General features: G+C 42.8%; 1 protein-coding gene across 10 annotated transcripts in view; it reads right to left on the minus strand.

Moving 5' to 3' along the window:
* The window catches only part of ptprfb (protein tyrosine phosphatase receptor type Fb), a 167,921-nt gene that overhangs the window by 18,504 nt on the left and 130,187 nt on the right, over positions 1 to 19,230 (minus strand). For 3 of the 10 annotated variants that reach the window (XM_080034566.1, XM_080034570.1, XM_080034564.1), the window contains 6 exons: positions 16,076 to 16,230; positions 12,554 to 12,666; positions 9,944 to 9,976; positions 8,382 to 8,479; positions 1,212 to 1,347; positions 632 to 807 (listed from right to left, as the gene is read on the minus strand). In XM_080034566.1, coding sequence (XP_079890692.1) covers positions 632 to 807; positions 1,212 to 1,347; positions 8,382 to 8,479; positions 9,944 to 9,976; positions 12,554 to 12,666; positions 16,076 to 16,230 — 711 coding nt within the window. The remainder of the gene's footprint in view (positions 1 to 631; positions 808 to 1,211; positions 1,348 to 8,381; positions 8,480 to 9,943; positions 9,977 to 12,553; positions 12,667 to 16,075; positions 16,231 to 19,230) is intronic. The other 7 variants (XM_080034573.1, XM_080034568.1, XM_080034565.1 and 4 more) reach the window with 5 other exon arrangements.

Below are 19,230 nucleotides of genomic sequence, written 5' to 3' on the forward strand. Positions count from 1 at the left end.
CACAGAACAGGAGGCTTCATGGGACATGGTAAATTGTGATTTGCAATTTAACTTCACAAACAGCTTACGAAGGAGTCCATGAAGTTTTTCAAGATTGCTGAAAACTTAGGAAAAGATAAGCAACATGAATCGATACTGTCCAGAGACAACCAAAATATCCTTTGAAGTCCTTGTGACTTTGATCAGGCGGACAACTTCTCCTTTAAAGTAGGACTGGGCGTCTCTGTGCCTCCAGGCTTTGTTAGGAGTTAAGTTACCTCCCTAGCGTTGAGCTACATAATATATATACATAACCAAGTCAGGAAACTTCATTACTGGCCACATTTTAAATGTAAACACTGACTACCTTGTACTATTGACTTAAATTGCCATGTTAAGCTTTTACAAGACATTCTTTTGTTTTTCCTCCTAGTAACACTCCCCATGCATAGCAGCCACCTGCTGGTTGTTTTGATAACTAGGACCTGGAGAAGGGTGTGGCATCACATACAAATCTTTTCATTGGTGGCTTATCATTCATTTTTTATCTGATTTATGTAATTAAATCTTTGAGTACTGTAATTAAGTCAGCATTTGTATTGCTGTGTTTGTCAGTTTTACAGTTAATGAGAGACAGTGTGTCTGTATTTACCCGTGACTTCTCCTCCAGCCTGGTCATCATTACGATGGTGCTGGATCTTTGCTCCCACACCATCCTCCAGAAGTCGCTCAGTGTCTCGGGCAGCGGCCCCTGTGTGGCGATGTAGGCATTCTGCTTTCTGTAGCCGTCGATGTAGTTAGAGTTGATGTAGTCGCTGCCTGGAACTGCTGTAACAAAGTGATGATGTAACCCATATGTACCGAAGTGTGCTTTAGTTGCTTCTAATAAAGTTGCTCAGGAAACAGAAATCAAGACCAAACATATTTTAAATCTATAAACAGTATATGATACATACTAGATATACATACTGTTTTATATAATTTAGAAATTGTATTTTATGTCCAATGTATTTGATCTGTTTTAAGTGTCTTTTGACGCTTATCAGGCTACCATTGTAAATAAGAACTTGCCCGTATAAATAAAGGTGAAATAATATAATAATAAAATAAATACAGTAACCCGATTCTCTAGCCGCTGAAGGCATTTTGAAATGTCCTTGGTGCTTGTTGTGAAAGAGGTCTCAATCGCTGGCCGCGTCAGTGAATGTGCATAGGAAGAGAAAGGTCATTACCTGAGCTCTTACCATCAACAGAGGTTAGAACAACTCTGGAGTGGTCGTAGGCAATGACGTTTGCGTAGCGATTCTTTGGCTTGTTGACTTCCATGTTGGAGTTCTCCCAGGTAAACTGCTGACCCGGATCAATGGACTGTGAAGAAGGGCAGGACAGAAAACGTACAGAAAGGTGAAGAGAGAGAGTGATAATGACAGAGCGGATGGAGAGACACAGAAAAGGGAGGGGAAAGGAGAGAAAATGGAAGCACAAAAGGAGGCTCTTTAATGAGGATAAAAAAGTAGCAAGACAGGCAGGCAAGGGAATAGGGCAAAATTACCCTACAGTCTGCTGTCAACAACAGCACTATACTAAGAACAACAAAGCTTTTAAATGGAACATGAACCAACACCATGTCTCTTGAAAACGCCACAGTGGAGCGCTACAGGTAAGTGATTTAATAGAGCTAAGGAGTTTGTGCAGACTGCTGGCTGCAATGATACTACTATTGGTGCACAAATACGTTGGACGACATTTATGCCTTGAATGGTAACAAAAGGAGAACGATAAATAGCTGTTTTGGTTACTTAAATCAACAACAACAAGCTGAAAAGGAGAGAACAGTGTCCATACATTGAGACAAGTGAGCAAAACAAGAGAGCTATTGTATTCCTCCCTGTTTCTAAACCAAAAAGGATGAAAACGTGCATTTTAGCTGTGAAATGAGTAACGGTTTTCACCACAAACACTCATCCTCTCAATTTGGAATGGTTCTATTGAATTACCGAATTCTGAGAAGCCACATGCGTGACTACTACTTGCGGTAACCGTAACTCCTCTCATTCACTGTCAGTCTGTCTTGCCTCATCTTCTATTTCTGTTGCCTTTTTCCTATCTTGTACTATTGTTTCAGCCGCTCCCTTTTAGCCCCTCTTTGTTCCCAGCCCTCTCATTTGTCTCTGGGCCTAGGACGACAGCAGACTGCATACATATTGATCTGGGGAGATATGTGACGGCGTCCCATCCCTCGGCTCGATAATGTCACCCGAGTCTCTTGTTATTCCATATCGATCCCCCTCTGCCCGCACCGGAACCATGTCCACTAATTCCCCAGACCTTTGGCCCTAACAAATCCAGCAGGAGTCACACAAACGACACATTCCAAGTTCCTCCACTTACTTAATGTGTCACTTATTTCATTTTTTCAGGTTATTTTGTGTCAAAACTCGACAGCTAACCTAATATAATAATTAGTCGATAATGGATGAAAAAATGGGGTGAACGGTGATGCCTTGATAGAGTGGAGATTAGAATCATGGGCCAAAAAGTGATGAAGAAAATAGAATTTTTTTAGTGTTGCCTTGGTTATGCTACGCTAAACATGAGGCAGGTGTTCGTCTTACAATAACAATCAAGATTATGTCAGTTAATGTGTCAGGTAGAGCAAATCCGCTTTCAATTGCCCTCTTATGAAAACATTAACTTTCTAGATATTACTAGATTGTCATTGTAGTACCCATCTTTAAAACACTTTCAGAAAATTGGCTAAAGAATGAGTTCATTTATGTGTTTCCATCCACTACTGTTCTGCAACTGTTAGTAGTTGGTTCATCAAAATAAGCAATAGGTGGAGCTAATGCTCCAGTCAGGTGCCATGCAATGAGACGATGTAGTAAAAAGAGAACAAATCAAACCTCAAATGGTGGGGGAAAAATAGAAATGAAAATATAGCATTATATAATTGAGGAGGATTATAGTACACTGGCAATTTGAAACTGCACACAAACCAGGTGGATGGAAACCAATCATATGTTGTCTTATGGAAATAAGTGGCACCTACATTGGTAAGAATGACATAAATCTTACACGCAGGCTATTTTAGACTTGAGAATGTATTACTCCAAATTTCTCAGCAGTAGTCATGCGTATATTGGACCTATTTCTGCTGATGAGCACAGCTCTGCCAATTTCTCTGTCCGCCGGTACGAAGAGAAATATTTAATTTGCAGTCAAAACATGTCATATCCATTTGAGAGCTCAGTGAACACAGCAGGTCCACCAGACTGGTGACAACTAGCAAACAAGTGAAGTGGAGATGGTGGTGAAACAAATGTGAGAAGCAAACGCCCCTATACCGTATTCTTGCTGACACACTGGGAATGCTTTCAAGTGAACATAATGATGCCATGACGAATGAGGCTGCATGATATCGCCTCCTGATACGGAACCTGTCAGGGGGAGCTGCAGAATTTCCTGATTGACAAATTCTGCTCATTAGCCAGTGTGCTCCTTGCCCAGTGTGATGGGGACGGGCGTTTGGGGGTAAAGGAAGTGACAGGCCGCCACTAAAACATCAGGGAGAGGAAGTGGTGAAGCCTCCACCATATTCCATTGCCTTGGGGGTATGGCGCTACGGGAGCAGCCGGTGGAACGTTACTGTGACAAAGCACCATGAGCTCTGCCACAGTGCCTGGGCTTGGCTCAGAGACGGCTAACCATCTGCAGGGCCAAGGAGGGGGTCTTCCCTGGCTAGGAATGGTGCAGGGAGGGACTGGGGACCGGGCTGGCTGCCCGCAGTCATACAAGGCTCCATTCGTTTACACTAACTCAACCGGCAGGGAGGGCGATGTGCTGGAGAGGCACCGAGCAACACACGAAAGCACGTAATTGGGTGCAGATTTTCACCTAAGCCTAATTATCTCCCCAATAATTTGTCAATTTTAGAGAGAACCAGATGCAACATTTATTTGAAAAAAATGGTTAAAAATGCCAACTTTGCATCAAAAACATATCTTGGATCTGTGTCAAACATTATACTGTTTTATTTTATACGTATTTCACCCTCTTTTCTATATATATCTTGTATGAGACAATAGTTTAAACTGTTTTAAGGCACCATCATTGATATAAAGTAAAAAATATATACAGTCATATGAAAAAGTTTGGGAACCCCTCTCAGCCGGCATTATAATTGACTCTGCTTTCACAAAAAAATATAAAAGTGGTATGTCTTTAATTTACCAGGAACAGTTAAGTACTGGGATGTTTTCCAAACAAAGATTTTTTGAAAAGCAGTATTTGGTTGTATGAAATAAAATAAAATGTGAAAAACTGGCTGTGCAAAAATATGGGTACCCTTGTGGTTTTGTTGATTTTAATGCCTAACAGCATGTAAAACTGATGACTTTAAACTAGTGGTGGGCCGATAACGGCGTTAACGGCTGCGTTAACGCCAGACTCTTATCGGGCGATAAAAAAAATATCGCCGTTAATCTCTTAATTCCACCTCCTGTTCGGCTCAGGGGAGATGCTGTTCGCCGTCGGGGTGAACCCCCTTCCGCACGTGAAGGCTCGCTTCACGTGCGGGAAAGCTATAGTGTGAGCGGCCACAGCTTGTATTTTGGTCATATCTAACACTGGACTGCAGGCCTATATAAAAGTGTTGTACCTTTGCTTTCTTTGGGTTAAAAAAAACTCCATCAACTCAGTATCCGTCTAGTCCAAAAAAACTCTGTCAGCTGCTGCTGCAGACGGTGTGCAGACGTGCTCGGAGAATCGGCATCGGCGCATCAACAGTCATTCAATGCAGCGGCAGTAATCATACAACCGAACGGTGTAGAAAGTCCCGTCAGTTAAAAATAGTGATCCAGATTTTAAATCCATGTTAAAATCGGAAGGATATAAAGCTAGTTAGCTTAAAAAAAGTAGCAAACATGTCAACTGTGATGTGTTCAGGCCGGCTCAGTAATATGATTGATGTGTTCAAATGCAACACAAAAAAAAAGAAATTTGAGATTTTGGCGAAACTTGTTTTCCCAGCAAGATAAAATAGATAGTAAAGATGGAATGGAATTATGACCTGTTTAATGTCCTATCTAGAGCTATGATCATATCAGCAATTAAAGCAATAATACAAGTTCTATTTCAACAAAATAATAGAAAATTATCAATTTTGATATCAATAAAGACTTGGATCGTTAAGGAGTCTTGAAAATGGTATCAATATCAATACAAATTAACTCTCCTGTCATCTGAGAGAAATTAAGATGATTTAATTTTTTTAACCGTTAGTATTTACCGGTTAAAAATATTATCGGTTGACTGGTTTACCATGGACATCCCTTATACTGTATAAATGTATATCATACATTGTATGTTTTTTTTGTGTTATCCCAGTTAAGTTTATTATTAATTTTTTATCATTTAATATTACTTTTAATAGTTCCGGGACGTTGGAGCAATAACCTGGTGTTTTGACACTTCAGTGTGCACTGTGAATTTGAAGTAATGTTCAGTTTTTGAATAAAGATGCAGCATTTACAAATGTTTATTTTTTTTATCCGATTCATCGATTAATCGAAAAAATAATCAACCGATTAATCGATTATTGAAATAATCGTTAGTTGCAGCCCTAAACAATTCATCGTTACCTCTTATGGCCTACAGTTCAAAGTTCATGTTTAACTGAATAAACAGTTTGTAAACACAAGTACATCTTGTTGAACATTATTTATTTTCATCACCAATTATCATAGTAGAACAGCTTCCTCAAGCAGTTTGTGATGCATGTTGGAAACAGGAGATGAGCCCCTGGTCTGATGCGCCACCTGGCTTGAGAAACACGTTCTCAAAGACTTACTTTGAGTCATTATTTAGGAGCACACACATATTATGAATGAATTCAAATGAGCCATTTTAATCTAGATTAATCTAGATTAATTTCAAAATTAATCTAGATTAATCTAGATTAAAAAAATTAATCTATGCCCACCTCTACTTTAAACACAAAGTTGGTTGGATTATGTTGTTAAGCCTTGAACCTCATATAATTGTCTGTTTAATCATGAGAAAATTTATTTTAGGTGCCTAAATGCAAGTTGCACTTCTCTTTGACTCTCTGCTGAAGTGAGACAGAATGGGATCATCAAAACAGCTCCCAAAAGATCTGAAAAACAAAGATTGTTCATTGTCATGGTTTAGGGGAAGGCTACAAGAAGCTTTCCCAAAGGTTTCAATTGTCAATTTCGACTGTAGGGAACGTTGTCAGGAAATGGAAGGACACAGGCATAGTGGCAGTTAAACCCAGGCATGGCAGACCAAGAAAAAAACAGGAGCGGCATAGGTGGAGGATTGTGAGAATGGTTGCACACAACCCACAGATCACCTCCAAAGGCCTGCAAGAACATCTGGCTGCAGATGGTGCATCTGTACATCGTTCAACAATTCAGCGCAATTTGCACCAAAACATCTGCTTTTTATAAAGACCAAATAACTTAATTTTTGTCTTATCAGTCCAAAGCATTTTCTTCCAATATGAAGCTGGCTTGTCTAAATGAGCTTTTGCATACTCCATGCAACTGTATCTGTGGCGTGGGCGCAGAAAGGGCTTCCTTCTCATCACCCGGCCATACAGATGTTTTGGTGCAAATTGCACTGAATTGTAGAACCATGTACAGATACACAATCTGCAGCCAGATGTTCTTGCAGGTCTTTGGAGGTGATCTTTGGGTTGTGTTCAACCATTCTCACAATCCGCCGCATATGCCGCTCTTGTACTTTTCTTGGTCTGCTAGACCTGGGTTTAACTGCAACTGTGCCTGTGTCCTTCCATTCCCTGACAACGTTCCTTACAGTAGAAATTGACAATTGAAACCTTTGGGAAAGCTTCTTGTAGCCTTCCGCTAAACCATGACAATGAATAATCTTTGTTTTTAAGATCTTTTGGGAGCTGTTTTGATGATCCCATTCTGTCTCACTTCAGCAGAGAGTCAAAGAGAAGTGCAACTTGCATTTAGGCACCTAAAATACATTGTCTCATGATTAAACAGACATTTCTATGAGGTTCAAGGCTTAACAACATAATCCAACCAACTTTGTGTTTAAAATCATCAGTTTTACATGCTGTTACAGGCATTAAAATCAACAAAACCACAAGGGTACCCATATTTTTGCACAGCCAGTTTTTCACATTTTATTTTATTTCATACAACCAAATACTGCTTTTCAAAAAATCTTTGTTTGGAAAACATCCCAGTACTTAGCTGTTCCTGGTAAATTAAAGACATACCACTTTTATATTTTTTTTGTGAAAGCAGAGTCAATTATAATGCCGGCTGAGAGGGGTTCCCAAACTTTTTCATATGATTGTATATAGCTAGACCACTGACTGCATTCTCCAAAATGACCATGAAGTTGAATCAAGACTATTTAAAAAAAGTTTGAACAAAAACTTGACATGATAACCTTCTCAAGGAAGGATTTAGGTGCTGCAATAAAGAAAATATCATGTATGATATCTGAATGAATAAAGCTTCACTCATCTAAGAAAAAAAACATACACATTGCATGTTAAAGTAAACCCCATAAACGGCACTAATATAATACAGCACTTATAAAATATTGGCTAATGTTCGAGCTTGTGGGGATGTTTGGGGAAAAGGTTAAGAGGTGACCAAAATATATTTGTTGTTTCTCTCAAGAGTGGATAATTGCACGGCAAATGTAATGCTGTAGCAGCATATGCTGGTCACACAGAAACAGACGGAGGCAATCACAGAACCTTTTATCTGAAGGTTAAAAAAAAGACGAAAAAGATCTACAATCATCCCCACAGCCTCGTTGGATCTATCAATGTGAAGAACAGAGCTAATTAGACAAAACAGATCGAACAATCAAAACAAATAAATAAAGGACCTGCTCTTGTTTTCCTGCATTCAACGATTCCTTTCCTCTTCATATAATCTCGCTTTCGTCCCCAAACCAACTATGTGCCACTTTAAATGCAAATTCGCTCTGCCCCTTTTTTGGAGGAAGAAACAGTGACAAGAGATAATCCCTCACCGAGTTGCATCGGAGAGACCGCCTGCGAAATAACATTCTTTGGGGGAAACATCAAGACACACACAGATTGCCTAAGCGACTTGCCACCTGCTAGTTTTTGTGAAAAAGCATCTCGCAGCATTTAATGTAAGTGTTGGTGTCCTGGCGAGATTGGTAATAGAGTTGTGAAAATGACTGAAGGATGTCTGAGAAACGAGTCTTCCATAATCCATTAGAATACATATATATGAGATCTAAGAGGCATAAAAACACAAAACTTCTTCCCAGACACGATAAAAAAAACCAAAAAAAAAAACCACATGTATATGCTTGTAAGAGAGGGGGAACACTGATACTCCATTAGCTCTTACCTCATACTCTTGGGAAAAGCGCAGGCCGTCGTTGGCCTTCAGTCGCTCTATGTGGTCGGCCAGGTCAGCAACAGTAATGGGCGGGTGCTCCCTCATTCCTGGGAGAAGGGAGAGGATGAAGAGAGGAGAAGGAGGGAGAAGACAGAGATATGAGTGAGATTTGGCTGTACCAACATCAAGACATTTCACATCACACACATCACAAACATGGGTTGGACCACAGGGTGAGTGAGGCTGCCGGCGGGACCATGAGGTGGTGGTAGCTGTGTGTAACGGTGAGGAGAGTGCACTTTGTTCAACAATGCATGAAGAGAGAGAGAGAAGAGAGAAAGCGGCAGAAGTTGAAAGAGGTCGGTGACATTTGGTGACATTTGGTGATGTCGTCATGCTAAGTGAGAAGGAGGACAGAGGTGGTGGTGGTGGGGGGTGGGGGGGACTGGGCACGGCAATGCACATGAGTGACTGGAGTGAGCATGCTCCTCCTATAGAGAAAAGCAGGAGGCAGACATCCCTCTCTCTGACTCCACAAACGCTCAAGCGGTGGCGGAGGTGGGATCAGAGCGGGAGCCCACAAGTCTCTACGAATCAGTCACACTGTCACTTCCCCGAAAAAAAAAAGAAAAAGAATAACGACTGGTCACCAGCCAAAACTCATTTCTTTGAAAATCTTTCCCCAACAATAGAATATCTTTGGGCCCGGCCTGGAGCGCTCGGGCTGGGATTAATTTCAAACAACCCCCCCCCCCCACCCCTCTCCCTTGCCGCCCTCTAGATTTCTCATCACCGGGTTATTGGATGATTTATTGCTAATCTACCGACACAAATTCCCCCTGTGCCTCTGAACTTGGCAAGGCTCTGCGCTTAAACGGATTGCTGGAAACTTGCATTATGTGTTAGAAGTGGACTGTATGTGACGCACGGAGAAGGAGCTCTAAAGTTGTACAAGGAGCATCATTAACCTTACATATAGCCTTGAACTCGCACAGAGATCAGAAGGACTATTTAAAAGGTATACTTATTTAACATTAGTGCCTTTGGCTGAGCACATCTGTAAGGTCATGGGGTCACGCTTTCAGATGAGCGATTGCTGGAAGCTCATTATCGCTGTAATGCTAATAGCTGGTAACTATAGGCACAAGATGAGACCTGACCAATTACACAAATTTAATACTATCACACAGAGCGGGCCGCGGTGTGTAAGTGTATGTGTTTTTGCGTGTTCAGCCAGGTCTTTTTAGCGCCATGTTGTTGGGTAAATGGAGAGTGAAGCCATAGATAACAAGGCTAATGCACCGCAAGTGTAACTGTCCGCACTGCTCAACTATCCATGAAACCATTTAGTCCCCCCTTGCTTCTTCCGCACCCAAAAGGTGTCGTGGGGAGATGGCATGCCATAGAGGATATTGCTGCATCCCTTAGAGCGCCAGAGGACACAAGCTTGTGGGCTTGTGTGATGTCTGTCAGGATCGCCATGGGGGGTGGATGGGATCAGGAGTGAGTGAGAGAGCAGTAGAGAGACTGCATGTGTGGGAAATACACAGTAGGCGAGTTATCAGACTAACTTGGAGTGTTGGGGCAGCGATGAGTGCTGGGACCTGTGGAGAGAGGAGAGTGAAGGAGGGAGGAAGAAGAACACTCAATCAATGGAGGGTGGCTCAGAAGGATCAGACCAGGGCCAAACAGTATCTGCAAATAACCTTTCAAGCTAGCAGGAGAGTGTGCTGCGGGTGGTGTTTGCCCTCTCAGGGACAATTCAAGTGGTGTAGTTTACGCTGTTAACCAGAAGTATACACAATCCTTGACTTTGAATTACTACCCTGTGAGTGGCTCAGTGTAAGCTACACTACTGCAGAAAGGCAGTGTATGTTGTATGTGTGTGAGTTGGGTGTTATTGTCATAGTTGTGGCCATCATTTTACATATTGGTTATGATAACGTTATAATCATCAAAGTATTTACTAAGATCAGGGAACATCAAATGTAGATGATCAGACACTTTGAATGTTAACAAACCAAGAGGATCTAAAGCGATATATTTGAGGTAAAAAAAATAAGTGAGCACACCTAAAACTAACTGACAACACTGTCATTGTCACTGATACAAATGATGCCCAAAACTACGACCCTGGTGATATTAAACCAGAATTTCCTTTTAAAAACACTCCACTGTACTGTAAAATGCAGCCCAAGTGAGTGATCTCTCAGTTAAATATTTGCAAATACTTTCTGAAAAAGGTCTGCCAAGGATAAAACCAGGTCAGTTACTCATACAACCACACACGGCTACTGCTGGCGTGCCGAAAGATACAGCCCCAGGTCTGTTTAACAAACCGAGATGCTGAAGACATGAGATACAAACGGCTGGACCAATTTACAACAATCAGAATCAGAGCAGGAATGTTCACCTGCTGTGGGCGAATCAAAGAGAGAAAGGAACGGAGGAACGGGCTGTTCAATATTCCCTCAGCTCAGCCTTGGAATCACACGTTTTTTCGCAAGCTAGACGCAGCCTTGGTGATTTTTGATAATCACCCCTCTTGAAGCAACACAGCGAGGTGGAAAGGGAGAGAAAGAGTGACATAAATGTTGACGTACAGAGAGAGAGGCAGAGTGAGAGAGAGAGAGAGATTGAGAGAAAGAAAGATTACCCTACAGGGGGAAATGGAAGACAAAAGAGGTGGGAGTGGGAGGACGGGAGAACAGGGCTCTTTTAGAGCGGCAGCACTGCTTAATTCCTCTGCAGGGGTTCAAAGGAGCTGTGTGTGTGTGTGTGTGTGTGTGTGTGTTTGTGTGAGTGTGTGTGTCTACAGCGAATGGGATCTTTAATAACCCGTGAGAAGGGTTACACACATACATCCACCCACACACACACAGAGAAAACACACAGAAACACGCATAACTGCGCGTGCACCAGGGTTGACATTTTCTCTCAGCTCCATTGTTCCCTGCGCCTGGCTCACCTTGACATCAGAGGCAGCAGGACTCATTACCAGCTAGGGGGAATGAAAGGAGCTCACGGAGGGAGGGAGGGAGGGACATAGGGAGGGTGGGAGGGAGCGGGGGAGGAGATCAGGAGGAAAAAGGAAGAAGGTTGATGCTGAGGCGGGCACCCTGACACATCCCCCCCTCCCTCCCTCCCCTCCCCGCTTCACCAATGCACGTGGATGGAATCTGAATTCACTGTGACTGACTCCACTGATAGTGCTGTCCAGGGCTGGCTAATATGGCCAACATGATATGTTTTTTCCCCTTATTAAACAATTATTATTTTTAACTATTTTTTAAATAATTTGTAAGATTTAGGTAAAACAAAAAAAAAGTAAGCAGGACACCTGAATTTTAAACAGCAACATTTGCTAAAAATAATAAAGAAGAGAGAAGAGAAGATAGGCGATCATTGCAGAAGTGGATTGCCTCTGAAAATGCTGTTGAGAGTTTGGTAGAAAAAAAAAATCACCATTAGAGGGAAAAGAGCTTGAAAAGACAAGATATTAAGGAACACTATTAAAGGTATGAGTCTCCCCTAAGATCTTTCCTTTCAGCGTGAAGATAGGATAACGTTACGAGTCTCAGGGAGGATTTTCATTTTGGAATGAAGCCTTTTTCTAATCCCGACGAATAAAGAATATGCTTTTGACACATTTTATGAAAGAAATGTCGGCTGAATCTGCACTCTTTCTCACCCTTATTGAAAATAGTTATTAATTACAGCCACTCACAGACATTCACACAATGCCTAACAAGCTTTCCCAATACAGCAAACGTTGCTCAGTTTACCACTATGCAGGTCCACCAGAGCAAGTGGAGACTGTGTCCGTGTTCGTGTCATAACCGTTATTATGAATTTGAGTGCTCAAACTCGACATCTAAAAAGCTTTCATGTCAAGATCAAAGTTGAAATTATGGCTGGCAAGCTGTGAGAATGAAAGAAACATGGATGTCTTACATTACTACCTAAATCTAATGGATATTCTGTTAAACTGTCCTTGCACGTTGCTTTAATCCTCACACATCCAACTCTGTAATCATACAACCATCAACAAGGGACTCTTTCCTATCTCTATCACCCGTCCCATATCATAATATCGCAGCACACGTTCATTTTTCAAGGGGCTGGGAGGAAACCTCACCATGTGTAGCTACATGTGTGATAGTTAGAGCATGCTTTATTACCTGGGGTCTGGTAGTTGAGTCTTCTCATCTCCACAGGGTCGGAGGAGTTGGCCAGCAGGGAGTCTTTCACCCCACCTGAGTGCTCGTCTTTGGGTAGGGGCGACGCACGCTTCCTGAGGTGGCAGAAACAGATGGGTGTGAGCGAGGTGTTAACCACATCATGACCAGAACATCTACATGCCTCATAAAAGAGCTCTAACTTCTAACTCCATCAATTCCTCAAGCTAACTGCGACTGAAAATGACAGGGAGGGTTATTAGGAATGAAATCAGTGTGTCGTCTTTATATGGTTAGAAAAAAAATGGACTGAAGGAAATGCTTAATTTTCCTACTCTGTTGCACACACTCGTTTAAAGGAGCAGCAATTCAAGAAACCGTAGGTAGCAGGGCCTTACCCCCATTAGTTTACCAACTGGAGTTTAATGTGTTTGAAGAAACACCATAATTTTCCTGGAGTGGGCTAGGTTGGGTTTGGTTTGCCGCTGGATAGGTGACAGCTGCTGTGTGGGTATGTATGTGTACATGAGAGTGTGTTTGTATGTAGCAACGACTTCATTATGTGACTTCCACTGCTGTGTGTGTGTGCTAACAACACATTGTGTTTACTGGCTTTCCAGATTGAGAGGAAAACAGGCGGGTGCTGTAATTAGCTCATCAGCTGGGTGGCACAACACTGGGTAATTAGACCAGTTCTGCAACACCTGCAATGCCGGGCCTGGTTTAGCTGAGTCCTAGCATAGCACAGAGCGGCACAGATCGGACTTGTTCGGCTCAGTCGACCGTAGCTTTGTCCATCGGGTGGAGAGACGGATAGAAGACGCAGCCCTGCCTGTATTCTAATGTTCAGACAGCCAGCATCTGTTGACATACACACTCAAACAGGCACACAGATGTACACATTCCCACCTCTCTCCCTTTTCACTACACACACAAACACACGCTCACACGCAGATACAGCTGCAGACACACAAGCCTTCAGACTGCAAATGGAAATGGGCGGAAGGAAGCATCAGGGCGCCCTGTGGAAATTTCACATCTCATTGCACTCCATTTGCAAGTGGCGAGCGTGGGTTTTAGGCAGGAGACGGGCCTTCTGTTGAAGCCCTGCCGTGGTGAGAATACATAAAGCTGGTAGAGCGCACGCACACGCACACACACACAGAGCCTTAACCCAGTCCACCTCAGCCGCTGGGGCTTGGGGCCTCAGCACCACCTGTTATCTTATGCTGCATGGGCTTAAGCTAATGCTAGCAGCGTGACGGCTAATCTATGACAAGCATCTTTTCCTCTCCAGCCGAGAGCCGAGCCAGACTGTATCCGGTTTTCCCAGAGACCACTGCTGGTGCTGGGCTGGGCTGTGTTTGAGTGAGGGGAGGGAGGGGGAGAGAGTTGGGCATCTGTGATCTGTTCTCCACACCCCTCATCTCTCCCACTGACCAAATCAGATGCCAATCTACATGACACTTTAATGCTGGGCTAAAGTAAACATGGCAGCCATTCTCAATGGGCTTATTCATCTCAGGCTCAAAGTGAGGGGTTAAGACGTGTGAGAATGTGAGTACTCACACACAAGTTCACACTCACAGTGCTAGTTTATGAGTGTGTGTGTGTGTATGTGCTTAATGAGGGTAGAACAGGGCCCTTTGTTGAGACTCCTGCCACGAGGAAGCAGAGGGAGAGGGGGAAAAAGTGGAGGAATGGTTCTTGGTGGAAAATGTCAGCTCAAAAGATGGGAACATTTCTTTTTCAGCAGTTTCCCTGTCTGGCATTTACTGCACAATGGGGCCATTCAGCAGCAGGTGATGCCTTGGCATATTCAGATAGTGACGCGCGCTGACACTGGCCGGATAATGGAACACAGCGTGGACACAAACCATGGCAGAAAGACCATCTGAGGGAGGAACACTGGCACTGGATGAGGGACATGCACTGGTACACCAAAATGACCTGGGGGTCCCTTTGACCCCAGTTATCAAAGGCTGCAGAATCGGCTGCTTCTCATGTTTTGTAAGTCATTTAAAAGTGGGCAAATCAGATTAGACACAGCAATTTAAATAGGTTTCCTTTTGCTTCTATGTGAGCAGACTATTAATTTTTTGTGCAATGCCAATTGGAGATGAGAGGAAACTGAGCCTGCAACCCCGAACAGCTGATGAACACTACCGGTTTCACAACACAAATGGAGGGGACTTGGGAGATGAAGTTGTGACTGATGCTACAGTGACAGTACCCACCTTTCCTGTTTGCTGCATTCACAAAGGGCAAAAAGAAGGGGGGAAGGGGGTTAATAGGTCATTGTTATCTATATGGACCTATAACGTCTTCACTAAACGTTTTTAGTTCTTACTAAACCACATCTTAAAAAGCACAGCATAGACAGTTATCTTAACCCTTGCTGGGGGAGTTTTGAGAATAACCTCATCATTGTTCACTGCTGGCGTTGGTTTTGGCGAATATGCAGGTAGAAATAACAACCACTGCTAGGGAGCGTTAATTCCTTCGCTCGTTTACTGCCAGTCCTCAGTGAAAAGGGCACACAGCCAACCCCACCCCCCCGTTCCCTCCTGTCCATCTGTATCTACATGGAGAAAGGCCTTCCAGACAGAGGACGTGCAGCTCAGCAGTGAGCCGTCTCAAGGCCTATTATTAACTGGTCCCTTTTTAAAGTCTGCTGGAGACGGCAGGCACACAGCGGTCTGCACAGCTGTGGATGGCAGCTCGGAGAATAGGTATGATGGAAAATGGAGAATTTGTAATGAAGCCATCAGGGGAAGAAAAGGGAGGTTGGACTTTAGCAGGAAGAAGCTAAGTGAGGTAAACTATGGCTTGTAGGTGGTACAGTCGTCCCCATCTTAATGGTATTTTTATAGTGTCCAAACCACATTGTCATTATTATCGTCAATTATCAAAATTGTTGTTCGGACACCGCCAAATCGTTCCTGCATTATTTGTATCATTATGAGTTTATCCTTACCTCCCCTGCAGCTTAATGGCCTGTGTGTGTCCACATTGGGCAGCATATGGGCTGCTGAAGTGTTTTTAAGAGATATTGACTGAGCTTTTCGTTTAAGCCTCTTGGTTGGGGCCTTCTGTGTCTTACTTGAAGGGTGTTGGCAGAAACACACATTTCTCACTCATAACTAAAGAGTTTTTGACAGCCAAGCTGGGCTTTTCCATTGGGGAGGCAACGTCAGCTGCCATTTCAACTGACACATTACATAGTACTGTCTAAAAAACGGCCAACTGGGCTAAACATCTTTTGAGGGGGAAATTAAGATCTCCCAAAAAAGACAAATCAATCCGCTTTTGGTTGCTTGATTTTTATACTGTATAATTATAATGGGAAATTGGATGTTACAGTTTGGTGAGTGAGCAGCTGGGTGCAAGTGGCAAAGGGGGAGCATGTCTGATTACCATTCCTGATGCAACCAAACGAAACCTACAATCACAAATGTCACTGTAGTTCAACTTCACACAAACACAGAGAAGAATAAATGGGTAAAAGCCACCCCCCCCCCTTACTTCTTGAAGAGCAGGATGGCAATGACAATGATGATGATGAGGATCACAGCCAACACTGGGCCCATGACCCACAACATCTCCGGTTGTTCCATCCCCGCAGACAGACTTGCAGTGACCTGGATTGGGTCTGAGTAGGGACTGGCTGAAAACGTCATCTGTAAAGGGGAAAGAGAAGAGAGGAAAGTGCAGGTGCATGAGAGCCAGGTCATTTTAGAGCTATAAAAAGTATGCAAGGATTTTCCATCTTATCCAAATGTACGCTGGTGTTCCTTTTTAGACTCTCTAAAAATATCCCACACTCCACAGGGTAAAAGTGCTTCAAGTTAGTGTGCTGTCAAGGTAAATTCAACATTCAACATGGAGTTTCTAATTGTAGAGGAGGAACCAAAATAAGTCTTGGATGAAGTGTATGACATAAATCTATATTTGAATATTATTTTTCATATATTCACAAAGTATTCTGCAGGTGCTTATTGCTACATATAAACCTCCAACACAAAGGTAAGCCTCATTTTTTTGATAATGCGATGATTACAAAATGATAGGTGGTTAGAAATTTGTTGTCATAAATTTAAAAAGTGGCACACAATAGGAGAGACAAGATAACAGGGTTCCTCTTATATAATTTGAGAATTAATTTGTGTAGCTAATGTAACAATATTAAAGCAATAAAAACAAATAGTGTTATCTTCATCTACATTCATGAGGAAAGGGAATCAAAATATCTGACTGCAGATTGACTTGATTACAGGTTACCTGGGGAATTTCATAATGATAAAAGGCCGCAGTTCAGAACAAGCCATACAACCTGTCACAGAACTCTAAAGACAATTTCCTAAAATTATAACAATTTTGATTAAGGAAATTATTATTATGTTTCTGTTAAAGCATTGCATCACATTAGAGATTACGTCGGAGCAAGTGTGAGACAGGCGAGTGAGAGAGAGAGAGAGGCAGGGATGAGTGTGCATGTCTCTTGCCCACTGAGATAAATGGGGGCACAGGAGAGGACTCATCTCTTCTTCATTAGTGTTCACACCGTGACGGAGGAGCAGGCGGAGGAGGAGGTGACGCTCAGGGTGCGTTTCCACCTTGGTTGTAAATGAGACATCTCTTCGTTTTCCAATGACGGCAGAGAAAGGGAGGGAGGGAGGAAGGGAGGGAGATGTGTGCGAGTGTGTGTTTCTGAGGTGCCCGGGGCTATGCAGTATGGCTATTTTTCTCATAATCAGCGAATATCTCCTCGCGATCCGCTACCTGTCCGTACTGTGTGAGCACGCTGAAAATAAATATCTGGTGTCAACACAGAGTCTAGACTCTGTAAACTGGCATGTAAACAAAGGGTATTTTAATAAAGGGGCCCCACCGTAGGTAGCAACATGCCTGTTTACATAGTCTATACTGTGTATTAACACTGGATTTTTTTTCAGCGCACACAATATGTACAGGTTGCGTGATCATGAGGAGATATTAACTGATTTTTTTTGACCAATAAAAACAATTGACAACAAACATTATCCAGGATCGCTGACTTTTAAAAAGTGTCTGAAAAAGGAGGGACTCCGACAGCAGGAGAGCAAGGTGACGGATGGGTAAAAGAAAGATGGTGGTGCGAGGCGTCTGTCATTAGAGCTCAGCGTGTCTCCCATTGAACGATGATGGTAGACGCAGGTTGAGGGGGGGGGGGCTCGCGGGGGGCATGGGTGACAGATCACAGCCCCCTCGAAGGGGAATTGGGCTCCCAGCATGCAGCAGGAATGGCGGGGCGGCAGGCAGCAGTAATCCGGATCATTAGCCGCACAGCAGCCTGCTCTTTGGCACACAGGCAGATATTAATTGGAAAGATAAGCTGAGATGAGCTCAAAGAGTCCTGCGCTCTGTCATATAGTTTCTGTTATCTCCCGTTCTCTTGAGCAACTGCCGAAAAAAATCTACAGCGCGGTTGTGTGAGGGTTATAACAGCCTCTCCCCAGTCGTGTATGTGCAAACCAGCGAGCTCTGATATTAGGGAACTGACACAAGATAATTCAAGTAGCGAAGTAAAAAAGAGATGATATTTTAATATAACAAGAGTTGTTTACGAAAAGCAATGTTTTTCATTTGTCTTTGTCTTTCACACATACAGACACACCAACCAGGCACATGAGACCTATTAGTTCCCATATGCCCAAACTTGTTATCTAAGAACAAAGAGAAAATAAACAGCGGTGGGTCGTTGGTGATGGGACGACTGCACAAGGCTGTTTCCTTCGGGAGGGCGCAAAAAAAAAAAAAAAAAAAACAGCTTCAGGATGTGGCCGTGAATTGAATCATGGGAAAAAGTGGTGTAACAAATGACTGCAGCTGTGCTTTCAGAAACGGGTAAGGGAGGAAGAGTGAGAGGACAGGAGAGGGCCGGTCAAAAAAAAAAGAGAGAGGGCTTTTTGTCTGTCGGTCACGCCAAAGTACTGGGATCATCCATTTCAACGGCCTTAATATCTGATAAAAGCTCAGTCACGCAGCTACTAATGCCTCCACCCTCGCAGAGTGATATCACAATGGAGCGATGGAGCAGTGAAGGAATGTGGGCGCCTGTATGAGGGAATCAGAGACAGTGAGAGACATAAAAGGTATCTCTTGCCACTCTGAAACACACAGACAGACATGAGTGGGGTTGTGTATGTGAGAGGTAGGGGCAGGGCAGTGTTGACAAAATCCTCGGATAAACTGAGCTTAAACGCAAATCAATCCAAAATATTTTACTCACAATCTATACTCTTTAATAATTGAGGATGTATGTGATATAAACATTTAGTTAGTAGGCTATGCATGTTTAACCTCCAACGATTGAAATTTCTCAACTGTATTTAATTAACCCTAAATACATACAAGACATTTGCATTAAGGTCGAAGGGAATTTCTTTCTGTCTTTTGCCTGTTTAAGCTGGTGCATGTCAGTTGTGACCTGTTGCATATGTTTTGTATGTTTTTTTTTAAATGTATGTATATGCTATTGAAGTGAATATAGTTCTAGTTCTATATTTTGCTGTTCAACAAGAACAACAGTGGTGGGTATTGTCCGTGTAAAATGACCAAACTTTGCTCTAAGTGCAACTTTCATATTTTTACTTTGAAATGGAATTATTATAAGCTTTTTTGAACTTTCCAGGAACTCC

The sequence above is a fragment of the Ammodytes marinus genome (genome assembly GCF_949987685.1).
Source record: "Ammodytes marinus genome assembly, chromosome: 9".
Lineage (NCBI taxonomy): Eukaryota > Metazoa > Chordata > Actinopteri > Uranoscopiformes > Ammodytidae > Ammodytes > Ammodytes marinus.